This window comes from Ambystoma mexicanum, chromosome 6q, assembly GCF_040938575.1.
Source record: "Ambystoma mexicanum isolate Mex_15411 chromosome 6q, UKY_AmexF1_1, whole genome shotgun sequence".
Classification (NCBI taxonomy): domain Eukaryota; kingdom Metazoa; phylum Chordata; class Amphibia; order Caudata; family Ambystomatidae; genus Ambystoma; species Ambystoma mexicanum.
In genome coordinates, this window is record NC_090937.1 from 224,826,896 (window position 1) to 224,852,374 (window position 25,479).

At 43.0% G+C, this 25,479-nt stretch overlaps 1 protein-coding gene across 5 annotated transcripts in view; it reads left to right on the forward strand.

The window, feature by feature from the left end:
• PDE5A (phosphodiesterase 5A) overlaps window positions 1-25,479 on the forward strand; it is a 959,918-nt gene that overhangs the window by 197,288 nt on the left and 737,151 nt on the right. For all 5 annotated transcript variants that reach the window (XM_069630677.1, XM_069630678.1, XM_069630675.1 and 2 more), the window contains exon 2: window positions 13,452-14,031. In XM_069630677.1, coding sequence (XP_069486778.1) covers window positions 13,452-14,031 — 580 coding nt within the window. The remainder of the gene's footprint in view (window positions 1-13,451; window positions 14,032-25,479) is intronic.

Consider the following 25,479-nt stretch of genomic DNA (forward strand, 5'->3'; position numbering starts at 1 on the left):
TGGGCCCGAAGGACAGAGGGTTGCCAGGTGCACAGTGCCATGAGAGAACAGATCAGCAGGAGAGAGGGGGAGCGAAGGCAGAAGAAAAGAGGAAGGTCTTGAGGTGCTTCCGGAACCGGAGATGGTTCTCCTGAAGTTTTAGAGTGGCAGGGAGGCTGTTCCGGAGGGAAGCCCCAGCTGAAGACAGAGATCTACCCCCAGCTCGTTTCTTTGAAAAACGACTGACCCTGAGGGAGTTGGAGGTAGAGGAGCGAATAGCTCAAGAGGGGAGGTATTTGCGGAGGGATAGCTGAAGGTATTTTGGTCCCAGGCCCCAGAAAGCCTTGTGGACAATGCAGAGGGTTTCGAATTTAATCCTTGCATTCACTGGGAGCCAGTGGAGAGATTTCAGAGCTGGAGAGGTACGATCCCAGGGCTTGAGGCCAAGGACAAGTCTTGCAGTCCTGTTCTGGATTAGTTGCAGAGGGCGGAGAGTAGAGGCAGGAAGATTTAGAAAGAAGCTTTTACAATAGTCCAAACTAGAGAGAACCAGAGCTTGGGATACCATAAACCTCTGGGGGAAGGAGAGGAAAGGCAAAGTACTTCTGAGGAGGTGAAGTCAGAAATTTGACTTTTTAGAGACCTCAGAGATGTGGGCGGAGAAGGAAAGGGTGGAGTCAAAGATGACCCAGGAGGAGGGCCAAGGGAGGCCGGCCAGAGAGTGAGGGGAAAGGATGGTGAAAGTGTGCGATGAGGGGACATAGGCATGCATTCCAAGATGGCGGATCTATTCTGCTTGTGATAGTTGTCACACTGCATTACACTAGTCCTGTCCTCGCTGTCCAGTGACTTATAGATATAGAGGAAGGAAATGACCATTCCAATCAGATATATTGGATGGCCGCAGTCCATCTTTCGTTTCTACATCTCGCCTGCAACACAAGATTGAATACTGGTAGTTGGAGGTAAGCGCATGATTTTCTGGAGCTCTCCCATCTCTGTATCCTTAAAATTGGAGATTGCGCTGCACGCAGACACAATCCACTAACTGGCCCCATTATATTTGTTTGGTATAACACGTTGAAATTATCGACCGCAGCATCCGCGTGCGTACACTACGCGAGAGGTTCTTGTCCCCGGACTAAGTTCACATTTATTATACATGGATTAAAGTAAGTGCTTTATTCTAAGACACTCAAGAAATATATGGACACACATAGTATTAGTAACTACGGTGCCCAGATACAATATATTTTTGTATTATGTCTCCTATAGGATATTGCAGTGCACTGTGGGAAATGTAGTCCCTACCCCGCTATTTCCATGAGAACTTGATTTTCAAACCTGCAGTTGGAAGACACTTCATTGTTTTTCATCAATCAGAGACGGTAACAATTCATTTTTTACCCGTCGTCACACACACAAATGTAGTAACTGTGTGCTTGTGGACACAGAATGATCCACCATTTTCATTCATTTGTCGGTTCACAGTTGCTGATAAACCCAGCTGTCCGAACCCATTCTTAGGTTCCATTGAAAACTTTATCTTGGCCTCCACACCTTAAAAGAAATTTACACAAGGCTAGTAGAACTTCTACTCTTTTATTCACAATATTCACGTTACTACTTACAAGGCTTTTTTAAAAAAAGAGTTTCTCAAACTCATCTTATCTGTTTTTAGGTCTTAACACTGATGCACAGGCTCCATGCATTCAGTGTAATCGACCATCCTTCTAAGCCACCTGCGTCCTGAAGACGAGCCCTGGGACACCACTAGTGAAATTTAGACTACGATAGTGCTGTCTCTTGTCCCAGCAATACACTAGATTGTAGACGCTGTTACTCCATGTTTTTTAAAATCTTGACATCGTCTTATTCACTGTTATTAACATCACGTAACCAATTAATGCACATGGATAGAATCTGCATCTGTTAGAGAAACAGCTAAAAGTGTGGATCTTACTCCATTTTTCGTGCCTTTTGTGCCAATTTGTTAACAACTTGCGCATTTATTGGTTTTTTATATATGTTTTTAATACCTGATGAAAACAAATTGTTTGAGATATATAAATTAAAATATGTTTTGTTGATGCTATGGCCTTGGTTGAACATATAACTTGATGATATTGTATACCTCAGGTTGAGTAGTTAATCCTACACCTATTGTGTGGTTGAGGTGTGTAGCTAGTGGTGATTGCCTACAGTTCTATACACACCAACAATGAGCCACAAGACTAACAGTGGAACCAAAGCATCAGCTCTGAGCTAACAGTAACAGTGCTCCTAAAGCACCACTTGACCCAAACCTAATAATGCTACTAAAGTGCCACACACAGGCAAAAACTAATAGCGGCACACAAGTGCTACCTGAGCCAAAACTAAATATTCTGAGGCAAGCTGCATGGTTTATCTGGCTCCAGAATTCCACCCTTTTCTCTGCACACTCTATACCCAAATGTTGGCACACTAAGTGGTGCTGCCTATAATGCCACATTTAGATTGTGCCAGTGTTTATGCGTCAGATATGTCGGCCGCACTCATAGTAATGCTATCGGGCTTAAAGTTGTGTGCGACACATTTACACACCTCATTGTGCACCCTGAATGTTGGATCCGCCCCGTGCCTTGATAAGGCAGTTTGCGTGAGTGCGACTGTGTTAAGAAGTGGCTTGAGTTGGTAGACATTTCTGCTGCTCGATCCAAGGGTAAAGTGTTTTATCTTGGCATGATTTTATGGGCTTACTTATGCCCTTTTGAGGATATTTTCCAGATCCCCAATAAAACCGTAAAATAAATAGTGCAGGATCCCAATCTGTATCATCACAGGCTGTCTCCACAATAAAACCACGAGGACACGCTGTTTGTTTGGACCTAGGTGCCTGAGCTAGGGACTTTCTCATCTGCAGTTGATTTTTTTATAAATAGTCCTGTATAGAGAATCAGAGTCCACTCCAAAGTGCTCCAATGTATTTCTTGGGATTAGGTCAGGGCTGAACGCTGCCTGCGGTCAGCCTCATAGGGGAGGGATCCAGAGGACGGAGGAGGACATTCTAGGCCGCAATGCTTGCCACATTTGCCGGAGAGTTGGGGGCCGGGATGTGCTGGGATAGGGCGTTCTCACAGGGAACATGGAGCGGTAATTCTGGCTTAAGGTGGGAGGATCCCAGAGGACGGGCAACAGTGTCAGAGTCGGTCTTTCTGCTTCTGACTGGTTAGCAGCACGACCCTCGGAGACGAGAGCTGTCGCAGGTTTGAAGGAGGCATGCTTGACGGATTGGTATATTATCACCAGGACTCATTGACTAGTGATAATCGACTCTTGGCGGGAAGGAAATGACGTGATATGTGGATTTGCAGAATTGAGATGGTGAGTGGCTGGCCTACTGCTACTGCTTGCAAACTGTAATTTCTACCCCTGTCAGCACTGTATAATTTGGCAAAGAGTAAAGCCTGCACAGCACACATCTCCGCAATGTCAATCAGTCTCTTTCGGAAGCTGTGGTGGGAGCGTATTCCAGAGGGAGCTTACACTGATGCTTTATGTAATAGAATGGATGATGTATCCTGAATGCTTTTGTGTGCATATGTTCGTGCCTGGTGGTCCAAATCCCATATGTTCTCATTGTTCATACTTGGTGTCTAATTCCCGGAGAGCCACCCTGCCCCTCTCCTCCCAGTCCCACATTCTTCTTGCAAAAGATGTACAATGTATCTACTTGAGGAAGGGAGGGGAGACAAGAGAGACAGAGAGAGAGTGAGAAAGAGAGAGAGAGAGAGAGAGAGAGAGAGAGAGAGAGAGACAGCAAGCAAAGAAGAGAAGGTGAGAAATAGAGAATGAGTGCACATACAGGCCGGACTTCACTCCCACTCTCTGTCATCCATTGTGCATTGATCTGCTTCACCTTTGCCTGCCATGCTGTATTGTAATATTCCATGAGTTGTTTGCAAATGTGTATGATGCTTGCAATATCCTCCTACGTCTGTGAGTGTTTGTGATGTCTGAACCTTGATTCTCTGATTATCAAATTATTCTCGAACCCCAACCAACACCTAGGTGTCTTCACGAGTGTGAAGTTCGTAGCAAACACGTTCAGTCTTAAAGGGAGAGATCCGATAGACCTGTGAGGGTTGGATAATAGTTCAGAAGAGAACTCCGAAGTCCCTCTGGGGAGGGACCATTGGATGCATCCTGCTGCTGGTGGGTTCTCTGATTGCCCGGAGAGGCATCCCTGCTCTAAACCCCTGATGCCAGTTCGGAAGGTGTGGGTCTTTGTCCAGATCTTAGGCCTCTGCCCTCTCCTTGTGATGCCTTTCCTATGGGGGAAACTCCACCTGTATTTTCATTTGCTTTGAACTGTATTTCATGCACACAAACTCATCTGTGAAGCCTGCACTGCTGCTTCCGTGGCCTATCCTGATCTAGGGGGCCTCTCCTAATGTCGTGAGGCCTGTCTGCAATCAGAAATGGTTGGGGCCCTGTCATGAGATGTCAGGGCCTGTTTTCTTTCCTGTCTCGGAGAGAGTCTGCGCCTTCAACCGGCCACCCCTAAATCATCGAATTGAGCACTTTTACCTTCTCTGCACCAGTAATGATCTTTTCAGTTTAGTGTTAAGATCACCCATCTACCACTGTCAGGCCGCTACTTACCATTTTACCATAACAGCTGGGCACCTATCTATTCATACAGTGCCCCCAACCTCCACAAGTCCTTTTTTCCCTAGTGAAGATTATCTCCTGATTATATCCAACTTAAATGTACTGAAATTCAAAGAGAGTAAGGAGTACCACTTCAGATGTACTGTCTCTACTTGAGGAAGAGAGCATTTGGCCTTGAGGCCAGCAGACAAAAATATGGAGTTTGTTACACTGTCTTCCTTCTGAATCCCGCTTGCTCTTCAATTTTCCTTGTCTTGTTTTCCAATGTCTTCCATAGGACCATCCTATCCTTCTTCTTGATTTCATGTTTACTCTGCTCTTCAGCTCTCAGTCTCTTTTTCTGTTATGTGTTCCTTCTCCCTTCTCCTCCCTATGCTTCCGCTCGTTTTCCCTCATTCTCACTACTTGTGCCTGAGTACTCCAAATCTCCTTCCTCTACTGCTGCGCTCTTCATCCTCTTGTCCTCTTTTTGAATCCTGTCTTAAATCCTATCTTCTATCTATTTGATTGTGTAGGTTTTATTTGGCTTAATATGTACCGTATTGTTCCTTATGTAAAGCGCTTTGGTGTAAAGCGCTATAAAAATCCAATAAAAATACAAAATACAAAAATTGAGCTAGCCGAACAAAAGTGTCATCTCTGGAAGATCCTCTGTTGATTTTACTTTAAAAAAAAAAACAACTTGCACTTGAAATTCGAAGCAAGCACCTATATTCAGGAGTGTGAAAACCTGGAGAGAAATACCGAAAAATGAACTTGAAAGAAGCTGGTAAACATTGGTATAGTTAAATGTGGGAGCAATTTGGGAGCTGTTAGTTTAGTAATCTGCCACCCCCATGGGGTACAGTCTTGCAATTTTAAAACAGAAGAACTTTGCACAATTTTAGTCAACCCTGTTTTTCTTCTGAAGGCAGAAACTCCCTACGTTGCCTGGGCATTGTAAGGAAGCGCTAAAAGAATGAAAACGCAGTTCAGCCTCTAGTTCAGAGGTTAATGTAGGACTTTGTCTTTGCACAGATGACTATGTACTGTTTGCTTATTTTGCACATGTGACAAGGATTTTTTGTGACTCATTTGAACTGTTTTGCATTATTATGAAACGTTCTAATTTTCTGTGATTGTCTGGACTTTAGCGGCACACTATTGTTAAGAAGAAACCAAATTAGTAGAGCGGATGTTATCCACATTTTGCATCTAGTTTTGTAATGTTTTGTGTTTTCTTAGGCTAATCAGTTAATAACAAACAGGTTTGCATTAAGGTTTTTAATGAACTACCAATTGAATGTCAGCCTTTTAAGCAAGCATAAAAAGAATACGCTGCAGGCGTATCCATTTGCAACACTGGCCATGTGGATATAAACATGCCGCACAGAACAATTAACACATGATAACGCCAGACTTTTAGTCAGGCATGGTTTTAATTGCATGCATATGCACCACCCTGACCGAAAATATCAACTCCATTTTTAGCATTAGCGCTCTCGCGATGCCTGAAATGTTGGGGCGGTCGTTGAGGGGATCATTTGTTCCCTTGGCAGTGCTTTAAGTGGGGTAAGAAATTGAGGGGGGGCCCTCGTTTGGGGGCGTGGCTTCCATTGTGGGCATGGCCTAAAACGTGCACAAATCATTGTAAGGTGCGCACACAAATATATAAATGTATGTGATTATTTATATATTTGTATGCGCACTACTATGGTTTGTGTACCTTTCAAGCCTTATAAACATACCAATGTTACGTATTTCTAGGTTTATAAAAAGGTGGCTTGAAAAGTGCACAAACCATAGTAATTTACGCACACTTGTGTGCTTACCTTACTATGGTTTGTGCACTTTTCAAGCCACCTTTTATAAGCATAGACATTTATAACATATTTCTATGTTTATAAAAGACGGCTTGAAATGTAAACAATTCAAGGCATCTTTTATAAAGCGTTGAGGACGGACAAAACCCGAGGTGGCTTTGTCCATCGACAAAGCTTTATAAAAGATGCCTTGAATTGTGCACGTTTCAAGCGGTCTTTCATAAACATAGAAATATTTCTACGTTTATAAAAGATGGCTTGAAACGTATACAATTCAAGGCATCTTTTATAAACCTTTGCCAACGGAGATAGACGCCTCGGGCTCAGTGATCTATCTGCTCTGAGCAGATAGATCACTGAGCCCGAGGCGCCTTTCACCCTCTGCGAACCCGCGGGCTCCGTGATCTAATCTGCATATTAGATCATGGAGCCGCAGGTTCGCTGAGGGTCAGTGACCTGGGGAGGGCAAACAAAGGAACTGTAACTTCATCTGCAACTGAGGGGTCATCAGGGAAGTTACAGTGACTGACAGAAGTGCCAGCCAGCCTCAGCGACGCTGTGCCTGGCTGGCACTGCTGTCAGCTCGCCTGAAATTAAACTGGCGGGCGCATCTCCCGTCGCAGCTGCGGCCGCGGCGGGATAATGCATCCCGCCAATGTTGTGTGGGATGGGAGGCCCCGGCAGGGCCCCGGCTCAGTCCCACTTTTTGGAGACTGCCGGGGCCCAGCCCCGTTAGGCCCCGGCCCACTTTAAGCACTGTCCCTTGGGATGATTAACATCCCTAGTACACGGGCCTACTGCGTACCTAAGGAAGAGAGTACGAACAAGTGATGCCCCGCCCGTCACATGGACTGAATGTGCTGATACTGTTTACTTATGTAAACATCAGACCACTGGAAGGATGTGCAGCGACCTTTCACCACAGGGAACAACATCAAACAACTCTGTTCCAAATCCTCTAAGGGATCTTTTGTTTGGTGCAAATGAGACATCGATCATGTCCAGGACCTGTAATCCCTTTGAGATGATTTCCCTTCACAGAGGGAGAATAATTGAGCACGACAAAAGGGCAAGAACATTGATGGAGCCTGTGCATGGGCATTCAGAGGGTGGGAAATGTCTGCTGAGGGATGTACTTGTAAAATAGTGCCACCCTAAAAGATAACGACTATTATTTTACACGGAGCTAAAAATGCAAGCTTTTTAGCTAATTTGCATTCAAATACTGAATTGCTTTGGGGCTCTGAAGTGGAGGTGAACGTCCAGTGATAGCTACTAGGTGGGGCTGTGGCATATGTGACTTGCTAACTGACATGTTTGATTGTACTTTCACATCACAGGTAGAAGCGTTTTATTTCTCGAGTCTTTTTAAACTTACCATGGCATTGATTTTGTTTGGTAAGCACACCCTAATCACAAAGATGTCAGATGGTGCCAAAATGATGATCCCCAAAGAGGGTGAAACACGTGTATGTGTGTGTCTACATCCCTGAGAGGTGTCTGTTTTGGGATGATGAATCCATTTATAATACCGTACTGCCCCATGAAATAATGACAATTATCTCAGCTGGAGCTTACAATGCAAAGTGTTCAGCTAATTTGATTACCCACAATGCATTGCTATGTTGCTCTGAGTTGGCAGTGAACCTCCCAGGAGAGCATGTGTGGCTTGTGAACTGAAATGGCCAGCTCTACTCTTTAGGTATGCCTCTGCTCTGTGTCAGCCAGTGTGTGAGTACTGCCTCAGACACTTCTACTGTTCTACAGGTGAAGAGGGATCCTGATTCCATTCTCTTTTAGCTTGCAGAATTATCTAGCTCTATACATTAGCCATAAAAGCCGCAAAATATAAAGATGTGTGACACAGCATTTCAGCTTGAAGCCAGTGGTACTATATCACCGAGTGTGTGATTATGGGACTTTGATAAGATTGTTATTGCACACTGTGTGAATGCGCCGGTGTAAGAGGCACTTCTTTCCTCTTTGAAGACAAGCTCATAGCATGCAGGGTTGGCCTTCGAAAAATGATAACATTTGAAAGTTCTTTGCATTGTGCACCGTGCAGTCCATGATATCGGAGCAGATTACTTGCAAACAAAGTTGAATAGGTAATTTCCTGCCAGACAGCTTTGCCCCGCTTCCCTTAATTTGTTGATTGGTCCCTAGATATTGTAGGACTAGGCCCGGGGATTGGTCTTTCTCTGTTCTTGTCCCTTGTTTATGGAGTACACTCCCACTCCATTTGTGGGTGACCAGTGACCACCAAAGTTTTCGTAAATTGCTCAAAGACACATCTGTTGTGAGCTTAGGGATTTTCTGCAGCCTCTGCTGTTTTTTTGGCCTTTCCTGGTTGCTCTTGCCTCCTAGTGCCTAGATGCCTCCGGACCATAGCTTGCGCTGTATACATTTAGTTCCACTCCATTCCATTTCAACATTTACATTTTTTTAAAAACATAACTGGAATTCGTTTGTCTGTGTTTCATAGAGAGTTTGACCTTGTTGTCACCTGCCTCCTTTGTGAGGGATATTTCCATTGCCACATCATCATGGGTCTGTTGCTCTGTCCCTTTTGTTGTATCCAGACAATTGTGAATGTGGCAAGCTGTGCTTTAACGCTATTAGCACAATTGACATAAAAACATTTGACCTAAAACATTTGATGGAATTCTTTTGACCTTTTTTTGGTAACATTTTATTAAATATACATATGGTGGTGGGTAAATGTATAGAATAGGATGAGGGGAAGTGGGGGGAGGTTGCGGGGCTGTCCCCCCACATTTTAGACTGAAAAAAAGGTCAGTGTTGATCGGAAAGTCAGAAGCAGTGTGCTTTCACTTTCCTTCACATAGTGGCAGATGTCAGATCAGGGAGCGGGGTGTTCCATAGTCTTTGTCCCAGAAGTGAGAAGTACCATCCACATTCAGATTTGCAGGGAGATCTCCTTGGCCATTGGCATTGGGATTCTGCAGGACATGAATATCGGCACATTTGTATCATGGAGCAAAGCGTTAGAGGGAGCTTCCAGAGTCATAACTAGATTCAATAGTGCATCCGACTAATACCTATTTAGCTTCGGGGTGGATTACAGTGACCGTTGCCGGAGAAGGTGGAGGAAGGGATACGATGCACTAACCGCTGCTTTGGTCTGGGCATCAATTTGACGGCTTGACCACATAAGCCTTATCTGACTAAAGAAATTGTTATTGGTAATGACAGTGTAGTCACGGAATGTGGCATTGAAGATTTTATTTATTCTCCATGATTACATGGATTGACCTTTTATCCATTTATCACTGATGGCAAATTCCATTATTTAATTTCCCTCACTGACAGGAAAACGTATGATTTTGAAATAAAAGTTCAAAACCATAATTTCTATTCTGTATCTGCCACAATTATGGTCAATTGTTACTGCATTTGAAAATGTATTTGGTTTTTATAACGACTTCACCAGATCAATCTTTCTGATGTTAATACATTTATTCACCCTCCTTTTATTATCAAAGTGCTATGGTTTTATCTATGCTCTGTGCCATCAAGGGCACTATTATAGCTTTATAGACCTGCAGCGAGGGCGGTACCAGGCGTTATGGGCCCTGAAAGACCGAGTTAATGAGGTATGAAGGACCATAATGCCCGGTAAGGCCCTCGCTGCAGGTCTATAAAGCTATTAGAACAACCTCAGGGCCGATTCTGAACTTGGCGCAGTGAATATGCTAAAGAGCATGATTATTATTATTATTATTATTATTATTATTATTATTATTATTATTATTATTATTATTATTTTATTCAGTGCGCCAAATCAGTATGCCCAGGCTTCACCAGTATTTTAAAGTGGGCCTGGGCATGCTCGCAGTGCACAACAGTGCACCGTGAGGGTTAACGGGTGCAATCCTGAAATCGCAGCAGCATTTCTGTAAAATATCGACATATTCGTTATTTTACAAAACTGCTGCTGAGAACACGGGTGTATATAAACACTTTCATATACACCAAAGCAAGCAGCTTCCACATTGTATTCTGCAACGTTGAAGCTGCTTACTTTGGTGTGTATGAAAGTGTTCATATGCACCGCGGGCGTATATGACCACTTTCATATACAACGTGTTCATATACAGTGGTGTATATGAACACCTTCATATACACCAAAGCAAGCAGCTTCCACATTGTATTCTGCAACGTTGAAGCTGCTTACTTTGGTGTGTATGAAAGTGTTCATATGCACCGCGGGCGTATATGACCACTTTCATATACAACGTGTTCATATACAGTGGTGTATATGAACACCTTCATATACACCAAAGCAAGCAGCTTCCACATTGTATTCTGCAACGTTGAAGCTGCTTACTTTGGTGTGCATGAAAGTGTTCATATGCACCGCGGGCGTATATGACCACTTTCATATACAACGTGTTCATATACAGTGGTGTATATGAACACTTTCATATACACCAAAGCAAGCAGCTTCCACATTGTATTCTGCAACGTTGAAGCAGCTTACTTTGGTGTGTATGAAAGTGTTCATATGCACCGTGGGTGTATATGAACACTTTCATATACAACCTGTTCATATACAGTGGTGTATATGAACACCTTCATATACACCAAAGCAAGCAGCTTCCACATTGTATTCTGCAACGTTGAAGCTGCTTACATTGGTGTGTATGAAAGTGTTCATATGCACCGCGGGCGTATATGACCACTTTCATATACAACGTGTTCATATACAGTGGTGCATATGAACACCTTCATATACACCAAAACAAGCAGCTTCCGCGTTGTATTCTGGAACGTTGAAGCTGCTTACTTTGGTGTGTATATGACCACTTTCATATACAACGTGTTCATATACAGTGGTGTATATGAACACCTTCATATACACCAAAGCAAGCAGCTTCCACATAGTATTCTGCAACGTTGAAGCTGCTTACTTTGGTGTGTATGAAAGTGTTCATATGCACCGTGGGTGTATATGAACACTTTCATATACAACGTGTTCATATACAGTGGTGCATATGAACACCTTCATATACACCAAAACAAGCAGCTTCCGCGTTGTATTCTGGAACGTTGAAGCTGCTTACTTTGGTGTGTATATGACCACTTTCATATACAACGTGTTCATATACAGTGGTGTATATGAACACCTTCATATACACCAAAGCAAGCAGCTTCCACATTGTATTCTGCAACGTTGAAGCTGCTTACTTTGGTGTGCATGAAAGTGTTCATATGCACCGTGGGTGTATATGAACACTTTCATATACAACGTGTTCATATACAGTGGTGTATATGAACACCTTCATATGCACCAAAGCAAGCAGCTTCCACGTTGTATTCTGCATGTTGAAGCTGCTTACTTTGGCGTGTATGAAAGTGCTCATATGCACCGCGGGTGTATATGAACACTTTCATATACAACGTGTTCATATACAATGGTGTATATGAACACTTTCATACACACCAAAGCAAGCAGCTTCAACGTTGCAGAATACAACGTTGAAGCTGCTTGCTTTGCGAACACCCGATTTTCGGCCTGTAATCAATCTGCTGGCTATACTCGTTCGTATAGCCCGCAGATTGACCAATCAAGATTGAGAAACACCCGCTAGTGTGTTCTGATTTTGTAATATTGCAAGGTGGGTGTAAATGGGAACAATTGTTCTTAAAAATAACCCAACCCTCTTTCATGCTTGTTGATTAAAATGTTAAGTTGGGAGCAATAATCTATGCTTTAGTTGCATAGGGAAGGTCCTGTGTAACGTGCCTGGGCATTCTCTCATTCAACAGTCTCCCAATGAGGCTTGTCAAGGGTCCCAAAGTGTGTATTTCCCGGTGCTTCCCCGCCATATGTTATCGGGCTTCCACACGGTACTGTGCACACCAATTCTAAAAAAAAATATCACATATTGTCCCACAGGAAATAGTCGCCCAAGGCAAAGGCCTACTGAGGGGTACAAGGGTCACACTTAGGGATTCTGCTTTGCTGGTTCACCCTTTGGTCCAGGGGTTCCTTTGTGCCACTGAATCATGTCCACTGTTGAGTAGAGATCCTTTTGTATTAGCAGAGGAGGCACTGAGATCAGCCTCTCCTTGATTGTGCATTTGGCAATAGTGGCCAATAGAAGGAAAGGAGTCGGCCATCTTTGAGGTACTGATGGGCATTGATGAATCAGTGTGGTGCCAATTCTTTACTCCTTTTCCCTACCATCGTCACTCCTCATGTGACCATGTGCTCTTGCGACTGGAGGCGGTGGGTAATATGTGCAGGGGTACCGACTTGGCGTGTAGCAGTCATCCATGCCCTGTGCTTATGCTTTTATGTTGTGATGTCATTAGTAATGCTATTGATAATGTTGTCTGTGATGTCACATGTCAGTTCATGAGAAGATCATGGTGGCAGTAGAAAAATTGTTCCTTCTCTAACCATAACTGGTAACATTTATTTTTTTGTCAGGTTTTGAATTGGAACCCCAATGTTCTTTCAACACGATTCTTTCGTAGAATTTTGAAGGAGTTTTGTTCAAATTGTTAGCAGAAGCAATGCTACATATTATATCATTAATAGGCCATATTTAAGAATCCACAATTAAAAGCAGATTTATTTCGGAGAGTTTCCAGATTGCTTTCTGTCTGGAGGCATTTCTCCTTTTTTTCATTTTGTTACTTCAGAAAAGAAAATATGATGTAAGGGTTGCATAGTTTGGGTGCTGGTTTACAGATGCTAACTGCACACCCCAATTGACAAGTCCAGAACAACTGCTGCCAGGGGAGCCCTGTATGAGGGAGTCACGGCCCATGAGCAGCCATGGAATTCAAATCTAGAGTCCCTCGGCCTTAGTGCGAGCTGGAGATAGGGCAACAGGGACTAGAAGCAGCCCATTCCAAACCTGGCTCTTTAAATATTTAGGATCTTTGGGAAATTGAAACAATTTAGTTGACACTGCCATCTATTTACTTCTCCTTCTTCCTAAATATTGATCACTATCATTTTTTCTCTTCCTTTTACAGAGAAATGGTCAATGCATGGTTTGCTGAGAGAGTTCACACAATTCCAACCAACAAGGAGGGAGTAAAGAATCACCCTGACACCTGTCAAAGCCAACAGGCTTCCCGTTGCGAGAACACCACCCCGGGGACTCCCGTCCGCAAGATCTCTGCTTCGGAATTCGACAGGCCTCTGAGGCCCATAATTGTCAAGGACGCCGTCGGCACTGTGACGTTTCTGTCGGATTCTGAAAAGAAGGAGCAGATGACTCTTCAATACCCTAGGATTACCGACACAGGCGATCAGTGCTCGCGACTCCTGGAGCTTGTGAAGGACATTTCCAGCCACCTAGACGTTGCGGCGCTCTGTCACAAAATTTTCCTGCACATACACGAACTCATAGCCGCCGACCGCTACTCACTTTTCCTGGTCTGCGAGGACAGCTCCAATGAGAAGTTTCTGGTCAGCAGGCTCTTTGACGTTGCGGAGGGGTCAACCTTGGAGGAAGCGTCCAACAACTGCATTCGTTTGGAGTGGAACAAGGGAATTGTGGGGCATGTGGCAGAATATGGCAAGCCCCTGAATATCAAAGATGCTTACGAGGTAAATGAAAATGAACTCACAGAAATGGTGTTACTTGTTGGGATAGTTGCATTGCCTGTGAACATGTAATCATGATTAGATATTGGAAAAAACAATATACCGCCCTGGTGTAGCATTTAATGATTTGAGAGGCAACAAGGTTCAACGCTGCATGGTCATAGCAATAGTTTTAACTACTTAACAACGATAAATGCAGGTTCTCGTTTTAGCAGCTAGATGGGCGGAGTTTCCTGCCGTGCAGATCACAGTTTGTTTTGGAAATCCTGCATTTGTGAAAATATCTGATTGGTCTTGTAGCAATGGGTGTATGTGTTTTAAACAACAAACCTTTTTATGGGGGAGTTCTTGTGTGTCCAAACCAGTTTGTTACTGGATTCTCCACCTGACCCGTGCTGCTATTTCGCACCTTGGGTTGGTGCTTCCTTTCATGTCGCTCAGCCTAGGCTCCGCCCCCTTTTCCTGTCTTTGGTTGGGTAAGGGATGCCAACCTGCTGCCCCATCATCCTCCCCCCCCAGTATGCATGGCCCAGCCCCCGGCGCTTATTTCCTGCGCCCTGTACCTTCCAGACATGCAGGTGCGTCATGGGCCCGTGGCTTACTTCCTTGACCTCGTTGTGAGGGTCTGTAATTTGGGCACGTGCCAAATGGGCACGATGATGTGGCAAGCAATGCGAAGAAATTGGAATGGGTGAAAAAGTCATGCATGTGGAGAAATGGCAGACAGAAAACAGGAGGAAAAACTGGTGGTTATTCCCTGCATTCAAAAGTAATTCTTTCTGACACATGTTTACCTTCATCACTAGAAACAAATCGATGCATTCATGGAAAACCTTCGCACACCAGGCTAACAGACTTCGAAATCATTTGTTTCGTATTTTTAAAAGAAAGGGCAATATCATGGGTCAGTAGGCAAATGTAAACCTACATGAAAAATCATTGCTCCATTTATTTCCAGGACTGGGTTGTTGCTGCTGGAAAGCTTAAAAGAAAAGGCAGTGAGTGCATTTATGTAAGGTTGTTGACAACCCTTGCCTTGCCTCCCAAGCCAACCACGTTAAAACCTGCTTCTTCTTTCTACATTAATTAAAGGAAATATTTCCATCAAATCGGCCCTCGTACTATGACAGTTGGACTATGACATCAACCTCTAGGACCCCGCCACCCCCACAATCTCTGAAGTGCAGTGTTTTTTTTTTTTGATTCCCCACCTCTGAGGCTCAGCTCCTCTGTCCTTCCTTCCCTCTGCAGGCTCTCAGCACCTGATCATGCTGGCCGAGTCCATCACCAAAACTGTCACCGCATCGCTGACCAATGGTTTCCTGTTTTGGGTGCTTGGCTCTGCAGATTAGTAAAAGGGCTGCATGTACTGAATGTGTGCCACTGTGGCAAATGTGAGTGATCCTTGCCTCACGGCATGTCAAGAAAGCAAAGACTTTCTAAATGTGTTTGACTGCCGGTCCAACACATTTATGTATTTGTATAAGGGGTCCACTAGCGCTCACAATTAACAAGTTGCCAGTAGTAGTCCAAGAATGAGAGTACACCAGGCAAGAAGTAACTCTGTTTATTACGGTATTACCCGAATTGACCGAATTTGAAAGGTCCTAATTGACCTTTTACACAATTGACCATATATACACATATATATATATATATATATATATATATATATATATATATATATATATATATATATATATATATATATATATATATATATATATATAGTTGGTTTGGGTTATTAAATTAGTATAATGTTATTGGGTAGGTGGTTCCGGGGGTTTTGGACTGGGTGGGGGGTTGTATTGACCTTTTAAATTCGTTCAATTCTCCCGCGGCCAATTCTCCCACGAGAAATTCGGAAACAAACAATTCGTATACAACCTTTATTACAGCTGGGCAAATCAAACAGCACAGTGGAACATAACTGGTTGATCAGAGCTGACAAACGGCCTTGAACAGTACTTTTATACATCTAATACAGAAACTGTAACAAAATTGCAATTTTACGAACTGTTTGGAAGTTAAGAAAACTAGTGTAAATAGAAAGCACTGATTTGAACAAGACTAGGATGCTTTGATGTTCCGTTGATGATGAGTAAGAGCCAATCGTGCGCAGGGTAATAGAGTTATCAAGAGCATCAGGAAGGTCTTCTGCAATTTTATCCAGGTCTGGGCTTTTAGATAGCTCAAAGCCAATAATATTAGACCTAGCAAAGGCATTGGGTGTAGGAGAGTTAACAGGCACACCCCATAAGATTCACGTGGAAGACAGTAGCAAAGGTTCAATAACGAATTGTTATCAATGGGCAGTGGTGTAGTGGAACAGTTGGCTGACTGAACCTCAGGTGCAGCCACAAGGCTTCTATCGGCATTCTGAGTGGAGGGCTGGCGAGCAGGGTTACTCATAATAGTACAAAAAGCAGTCATTTTTCCTTGCCCCATGTCAATTTGCTGCAAATCCTTATTATAATTAGAAGCATTGACAGAAGGGACTTGCATAGAGTTCTGGCCCCCATTTAATGATTGGCGTTGACATGTAGCATATGCTGAGCAAACCACACTACGCAAGTTGTACTATTTCGTTTTGCTTGGCTATTAAAGAAAGCAAAACCTGATTTTACCAAAATTAGTGTTGATGTTTAAGTCAGCCCTTAATAGATGTTTAGTTAAAAAAAAAACTCTCACTGTCTTCCACCTCCTGCAGACTGCTGACTGCATATTAGCCTGCATTTGTGTATGCAAACGCCATCTGTGTGCTGCCCTTGCTTTTAACGGGTTGGTGGGAGGGGCAAGCCTCTCCGTTCGTAGCAGCAGTTTTAAAGCAATTCCATAAGTAAGGAGGACAAAGTGATCCAAGTGCTAACTGCACTTTAGTCCGCATTTGTGTCTGCATAAGCATTTTTCGCCGCCGCCCTCACTTTTAACGCGTTGGTGAGTAGGTGAGAAGGGCAAGCCCCTCAGTTCTTAGCAGCACTAATAAAGCAATTCCACAAGTAAAGAGGACAAAGTGATCCACGTGGTGACTGCACTTTAGCCCGCACTTGAGCCCACGCGCCGCAGAACTTACTAACAATTTAGGCCTCACATTCTTCACCTATGCAGAGGACACTCACATCATCAACACACTCTCATGGATGACTAGAAACAGATTGAAACTCAACCCAACCAAAACCAAGCTAATGATGTATGGTAAATCACAAACCACAACCAAACTCAACACTAATTCCTTGAGAAAATAAATAGGAACATGCCCTCTGCCTAAGACAACTGCTAAGATCCACAGACTCATGATCGACATCTTAAAATGAAACCACAGGTTAAAGCCATTGTAAGAAGCTACTTCCTACAGGTCCAAATGATCTGAAGCATAATGATCTACATGTTCTTTGCTCCCAAGACCATAGCAGGTGAGGAAGGGTGGCTCAAGGGCAATGTGTTTGTCTTGATAGCACGACAATGCAGCGCAACACAGGTTTTAATCTGCATCCCACGTTTAGAAACCACTCACTGGTATTAAGTGTGTTATAAAAGAACAATTATAATTATAGCAATTATTGGACTCATACTCTGAAGACTATACTATGCCACTATAGCCTTATAGACCGAGGGAGGGGTCATTATTGTGAGGTAATGACCCACCCCTTTGGGAAAGTCCATTACTGGCAATGTGATAATTACACCTTTTGAGGTCTATAAGGCGATTAGCATATAGTGGTAGTCAATGTTCCCTCTAATTATTTTTCCCTAAGTGCGGAAATGATTAGCCTTTGTGCGTACATTTTCCATGTGTGCAACTGAATAACGATGTTAGCCTCTTTGTGAGCATGCGTAGCGTAGTTAGTGGGATGCCATCTCCGAAGGAAATGTCCTCTTCCCAACCACTGCAATTCTTTACAAATCAGTGTAAAATGAGCATTTTACAACTCTTTTTCCAAACATATCGGTAAACAAATCATATATTTTATATGTGATTATAAGGAGAGCTCATCGACCAGTCCGAGACTTCAAAATATGCCATAGTACCTACAAATGTACTCCTGCGCAGAGAGAAAAATGTGTATTCACAAAAAAGCTTTGCATGCTCAGGATAAACAATAGGTTAAGTTGTGGATATTTATTTGTCAACACTGCTCAGAGACAATGTAGGAATTGTTTAATGCCATTGTGTATTACAAATACCATGTATCACCTATCACTGATGTGGTTGTCAAATAATTCAGACATTATGCAATTTTTGCAAATGGAATAATTGCAACTGAAAGGAATGTTGTCAGAAAACATGGCAATAGGAGTTCATGTGCCACTTTAATGGAGTAATTCAATAGCCAGGAGAAAATGGCTCTCATAATTTATGTAAGGGTGATAATTGCATCAGAATAACTGCACCACAGAATATAATGATCTGAATTCCTGGACCTCTGCTTGCTATCCACATTTTGCTGTTCTGCAAGTTGTTACTCAAAAACAGGCTTACAACTAGGAGGCATACACTATTTTTACTAAAAACAGGGCAATGTACCCAACACAAACGGGAAACCATGAAAACAATGGAATCTACCCCCTGCTTCTACCAACAAAGTTCCACTGATAGCTTTTCGAATCTGTGACCAGCACAGCAGGGTCATTGGTAGGAACTCAAATAATATTACTGGCCGATCTCAAGAGGAATTTGAAGGGGGAAACAAACATATTTTAATAAGCATGAAATATCGCTACTGGAATAGCCAATTGCTTTCTTACTCCCTGAAAAATCTTTTGATTTCAAGTATGGAGTAAAATCATATCGGAGCCCTGATTGTAACCCTTACATAGGAAGTGAAATAACAGGGCACATAATTCAGCCTAGAGTATTGCCCACCCTTGATCACCACAGCCTAGACAAAAATCAACCAGGTTTCTTCTGGCGCCCTGTTGAAGAAAATCACATATATTTGCCCTTTAAGTCAATAGCAGCAATGCTCACAGTTACAACATATTGGGCCTCATTATGAGGCAGGCAGAATGGGTTTAATGGCGCCAGTAATGGTGCCGGCGCGGTTAATCCCTTTCTGCCCTATCATGAGGTCCCCTTGTGGGACCCGCTCTGGATGTCTGGTCAGACCAGATGTCCATTGCGAGTTCCGCGAGGAGACCAGGGAGCTTGTTAGCTCCCTCCCCATTCCCATTGAGCCCTATGGGGGCTCAAATGGGAATGGGGAAGGTCCAGGTTCCCTGAAGGAGGAAATACCGGGCCCTCCAAAGTCGGAATGGCCCGGTATTTCCCCATTTAGGGAACCTGGACCTGAGTTTGGAGGCAGCCATGCCCTTTTTAAGGGCATGGCTGCCTCCAAACTCGTAAGGAGGCCCATTGAATACCTTCTTCTTTAACTAGGGACCCCTCTTCTGAAATTCACTGTTATCAGTTGTCCTTGGTGTTAAAGTTTTGTATTTTAGCTCTGTGTTGTAATTGAAATTGTATTTTATTTTGCTTTTAAACAACTTAGGTTGCTGTTTAGGTTATTTCAGTGACTTGTCGTTTTAGTCAGCTTTGAAAATCTTCCGTTTTTAATTTTAAGAAAATTGTTAGTTAAGGGCTTAACTTTCGTGATTTTGCCTGTAGCTTAGGCAAAATTCGAAATTTTTAAAGTTTGCTTCCTCTTTCGTGCTGTATGCACACGCTCGACCCGCTTGACAGCTGTTTTTTGTCACTGTGGAGACCGGGTGTGGAAGGACTACATTTCCTAGCATTTTTGTAGTCCTAGCAACTATTTAATATGATGTAAGGCGCGTAAGCGCCGGCGCGTAGGGGCCGGTTATCTCCGCTATAAAACACTCGTTTTCACTTGGGCAGCTAGTGTCCTTGTTGTTAAAGTTTTGTATTTTAGCTCTGTGTTGTAATTGAAATTGTATTTTATTTTGCTTTTAAACAACTTAGGTTGCTGTTTAGGTTATTTCAGTGACTTGTCGTTTCAGTCAGCTTTGAAAATCTTCCGTTTTCAATTTTAAGAAAATTGTTAGTTAAGGGCTTAACTTTCGTGATTTTGCCTGTAGCTTAGGCAAAATTCGAAATTTTTAAAGTTTGCTTCCTCTTTCGTGCTGTATGCACACGCTCGACCCGCTTGACAGCTGTTTTTTGTCACTGTGGAGACCGGGTGTGGAAGGACTACATTTCCTAGCATTTTTGTAGTCCTAGCAACTATTTAATATGATGTCAGGCGCGTAAGCGCCGGCGCGTAGGGGCCGGTTATCTCCGCTATAAAACACTTGTTTTCACTTGGGCAGCTAGTGTCCTTGTTGTTAAAGTTTTGTATTTTAGCTCTGTGTTGTAATTGAAATTGTATTTTATTTTGCTTTTAAACAACTTAGGTTGCTGTTTAGGTTATTTCAGTGACTTGTCGTTTCAGTCAGCTTTGAAAATCTTCCGTTTTCAATTTTAAGAAAATTGTTAGTTAAGGGCTTAACTTTCGTGATTTTGCCTGTAGCTTAGGCAAAATTCGAAATTTTTAAAGTTTGCTTCCTCTTTCGTGCTGTATGCACACGCTCGACCAGCTTGACAGCTGTTTTTTGCCACTGTGGAGACCGGGTGTGGAAGGACTACATTTCCTAGCATTTTTGTAGTCCTAGCAACTATTTAATATCACGTCAGGCGCATAAGCGCCGGCGCGTAGGGGCCGGTTATCTCCGGTATAAAACACTCGTTTTCACTTGGGCAGCTAGTGTCCTTGTTGTTAAAGTTTTGTATTTTAGCTCTGTGTTGTAATTGAAATTGTATTTTATTTTGCTTTTAAACAACTTAGGTTGCTGTTTAGGTTATTTCAGTGACTTGTCGTTTCAGTCAGCTTTGAAAATCTTCCGTTTTCAATTTTAAGAAAATTGTTAGTTAAGGGCTTAACTTTAGTGATTTTGCCTGTAGCTTAGGTGAAATTTGAAATTTTTAAAGTTTGCTTCCTCTTTCGTGCTGTATGCACACGCTCGACCCGCTTGGCAGCTGTTTTTTGTCACTGTGGAGACCGGGTGTGGAAGGACTACATTTCCTAGCATGTTTGTAGTCCTAGCAACTATTTAATATTACGTCAGGCGCGTAAGCGCTGGCGCGTAGGGGCCGGTTATCTCCGGGGTGCTCTGCTCGGCCACCCTTCTGTCAGGAGCATCTCGAGACAACAGGTAAGAGGCCAACTACCTCCAATTTAGTTGCATTTACTGGCACTATTTTAGGGATACAAGGTATGGAGGGCCCAATAGACCCGGCGCACCCACTAACAAGCCAGATAAATATAAGTCGGCAAGGTAGCCCTCAGGACAAAGGTATTAGCCTAAAAGTGGGACTCCTGAACTCCCAATCCATGACCAAACATGCATCTAATACTAGAGACCTGATCACGGACAATGACTTCGATATTCTACGCATCACTGAAACCTGGATGAAAGACCCTATTGGGCCTACCTGTGAGCAGGCAATCCCTGATGGATACATAATTTATAATGAAAACAGACAGGAAGGACGGGGCGGTGGGGTTGCAATAATTGCCAAAGACAATTTAAAAATGTTCAAAGCCAATTTCAGTTGTAGTGGGTGCGAATCCATTCACCTGAAACTAATATTTGCCCATAATTATTGTTTCAACCTAGTGGTAGTCTACAGACCACCGGCTTTGGTCTCGGACTTTGGGAGTGAACTATGCTCTCAGCTAGCCACCCCGAGAACAAAGAATGCATCAACCATGGCAGTCGGTGATTTCAACTTCTGGCGGGGCAATAAAAATGATAAGGGTGCCATTACCCTAGAAAAAAACCTCAACAATCTTGATTTCCTAGTCATCAATGACGAGGCGACCACCCCACAGGGGAACCAGCTGGATTGGCTGTGTGCTTTTAATACCCAGACCATGGATTGTAAAACCACGCCGTATGTCTGGAGCGACCACCATTTGGTGTCATCAACAGTGACACTTCACACGCAAGCTCCACAACAGAATCCTCATGTTCAACTGAGCAGCAGGAACTTTAAGAATTTTTGTAAAGAACAAATTCAGGGATGACTTGAGAAAATCAGTCTATCCTTTCAGGAACAAGATAACTGCACTACACTCCTAGAAAAATACACTACGTGTATTGCAGATATGGTAGAGCGCTAGGCTCCGCTGAAGACTCGGCTTGTGAGGAAAAATAATAACAACCAAAAATGGTTCTCGGCTGAGTTGGCAACTCTGAAAAGAGAGAAAAGGACCCTGGAAAGGAAGTGGCAAGGGGAAAAAAGTGAGGAAAACAAAAACAACTGGAAACATAAGGATAAAATATATAGAGATAGGATAAGGATGGCCAAAAATAAAAAGAAAATTCTTCAATGAAGAAATTGAAAAAGCCGCTAACAAAACAAACAAACTTTTTAACATCCTGAAGAATATTGAAAAACCAGAAAACCTTACACCGACTTTTCAACCTACTGAGGAGGACTGTAACCTGGTACTAAAGGCTTTCACAGCCAAAATTGACAAAGCTAGGTGCAACATAATGAAAGCCAGAGAAGCGGCACCGCGGTCAACTACGCCAATGGAGGACATCTCCAGGCCGAGTGGGGCTCTCTTCACTTTTGAGAAAGTGTCTGAAGCCAAATTGCTAGAAGCTCTCTCTCAAATGAACCCCACTCTGTGCGAAGAAAATATTCTGCCCTCTAGTATTATCCTGCAACACAAAGAACTCTTCGCCCCAATCCTACTAGAACTGGTTAATGCCTCTTTCAGTGAAGGCGCTGTACCGAAGGATTTAAAAAAGGTCACCATCATCCCATTAATAAAGAAGGCAGGCTTAGACCCTAAAGATCCGGCCAATCTTCGCCCTATAACTAACTCAAACTTTGTACTCAAAGTTCTAGATAAATTAGCCACACAACAACTGCAATTGTATGTGGAAGAACAAAATGCTCTTCACCAACAGCAATCGGGTTTCAGAGCATCACACAGCACCGAAACGGCGATGTAAGATCACCAAAACCACATGCTGGGTCTGGTCGACGGCAACAAAATAGGGATGCTAATGCTGCTCGACTTGAGCGCAGCTTTTGATCTAGTGGATCACCAGCTTCTCATCAAAGCCCTTAAAGAAAACGTTGGTTGCTCAGAAGAAGCAATAAGGTGGCTGATTTCTTTTCTCTCAGACCACCAGGCGTGGATTCACTGGGGTAATACGTGCTTAGACTCCTGCCCATACTCTTCGGGGTTCCACAGGGGGCAAGCTTGTCCCCCATGCTCTTCAATATATACATGCGGGCACTGTGTAGCATCCTGGTCAAGGCCGGGGTGTTTTTTACAAACTACGCAGACGACACACAGCTCATTGTTGAGTTGAGTGGAAACCATGAGGAAGTGCATCAATAGGGAAAATATATGGCATGATTGATGAATGGATGCAATCCAATTGGATGTGCCTGAATAACGCAAAAACTGAATTGATGACTTTCGGCTCAAATCGCCAGCTATCCAATCTAGGAGGCGAATATATGTTTTTTAAGATAAAGGACGCCATTATAAAAGTTTCGGCACAGGTCAAAACTTTGGGAATGATGGTCAATGCAGAGGTTAACTCTGAAGCACAGACCAATTACCTCTTAAAAAACACAGCCTACTACCTCAAGTTAATAAGAGCAGTTAAACCATTCCTGAATGAAACAAACCTGGCCACCATAGCCAGAGCCATCATTCTGTCCAGGCTGGACTACGGGAATGCTCTGATGATTGGTGCTACCGCAAAAGATCTGGCGAGATGCCAAGTGATTCAGAATGACGCGGTCAGACTGATCAAAAATTTGAAAAGAAGGGACCATATTACAGACCAGAGAAGGTCACTGCATTGTCTAAAAATGGACAAGAGGATAAGCTTTAAACCTCTTACGCTCGTTCATAAGTGCATATACGGTAAGGCCCCAGGTTATCTAAAGACTGTATAGTTCCATACGCGCCACAAATAAGTCTGATATCAATGGGTACAGGACTGCTGGTCATTCAAAAACACAGACGAAAATCAGGGCTGGGCAGAGCCTTCGTGGTTCTGGCTCCTCAAATGTGGAACAGACTTCCTGAGACCTTGGGAATGGAGGAAAATCACTTGGCTTTTAGGAAACGTCTTAAGACACTTATCTTCCAGTAGGAATTCTCGGACTTCCTCTCTTACAGCATGTAAGGATGCTAAGGGCGCATTTTACACATGGGATAGGCTAGGCTGCGTTTGTGTTATGTTCATTGTGTGTTTTTGTCTTAAAGCGCCCTGATGCCCGCGGGCTACCGGCGCTATACAAAACCAAAATACAATACAATACAATCAGTTGAACAATATCCAGGAGGATGCTAGAAGCAATAAATGCAAACCCATGAATATATTGAAAATCCCTCAGCAGCTGAGCATACAAAGAACTAGAAGGTGCCGTTTCCTAGGCTATTACTATAGTTTCCTAGCCTTGAGCAAACAAAGACTTTTTTCCTTCACTGTACGGTACTGCCATCTGATTTGTTTTTTAAAAGTTGCTGATTTGTTCTTCACACCGAAGAAGTATTCTCCTGTTCCCTTCCACCCGTTCCCCTCCCGGGCTTCTGTGCTAGCCTCCAATATTAGTTGACAGGGCTCTGTAGAAAGTGAGGGGTTGTAGAAGTAAAACTCTAACTGGGATATTTGCATACCCACAATACTTTGCAAGCAAATCCAATTTAAAGCCTCATGATGATATGTGCAATTTAAGAAAATGTCATACATCTGCATGTGCACAATTACTATGAAGTGCATACAAGATTGTTTGCTAAGTACCCCACCTCCTTTCAATTGTTCAGTAGTTTTCGACAAGTGCTCAGTGAAACCATTTGTGTATAGCAGAGAGTTAACATATAATTTGTTAAGGTCTATGCCCCATGGAACTTTGAACACTTTGAAAGGTTGCAGATTGTGTGAAAAGCATTCTAGTTATCTAAATATTGTTGCCCTAATGTTATTTATGAATAATGCCAGGCAGAATCCCTACCAATGATGTAAATGATATTGCAATGTTGCTCTCCACTCATAGGGTAATATTAGCAATGCTAAAGTAGGAGACGCTGAGCATGAATTTTGCCTACTCAAAATCCGTAGAGGGCAAATTAATATTTGAGTTTTATAATGCATTACCTTGCAGGGGGGGGGCTCTTCAAAGTGCTTGTGTGACATATGTACAAATAATAGGAAGCATGGGATGGGGTTAAATATCCTAGTAGCCTGCTTACTCAGTCAGTACCCGATATTTGAGCTGGCACTCGGGTTACCTAATGTGGGTAATGCTTTTACTAAGGCACCATGAGTAACAGAAATTCTTGTGCTCGAACATCATTCATATTATAACATAAACCAAGACTTGTATCTAAGTCTGGTAACCTTTTGCTTTGCTAAGGTAGGGAGAGTCAAGGTTGTCTGGTAATATCTGAATGTGGCTTGAGGTGAAGTTTGAGT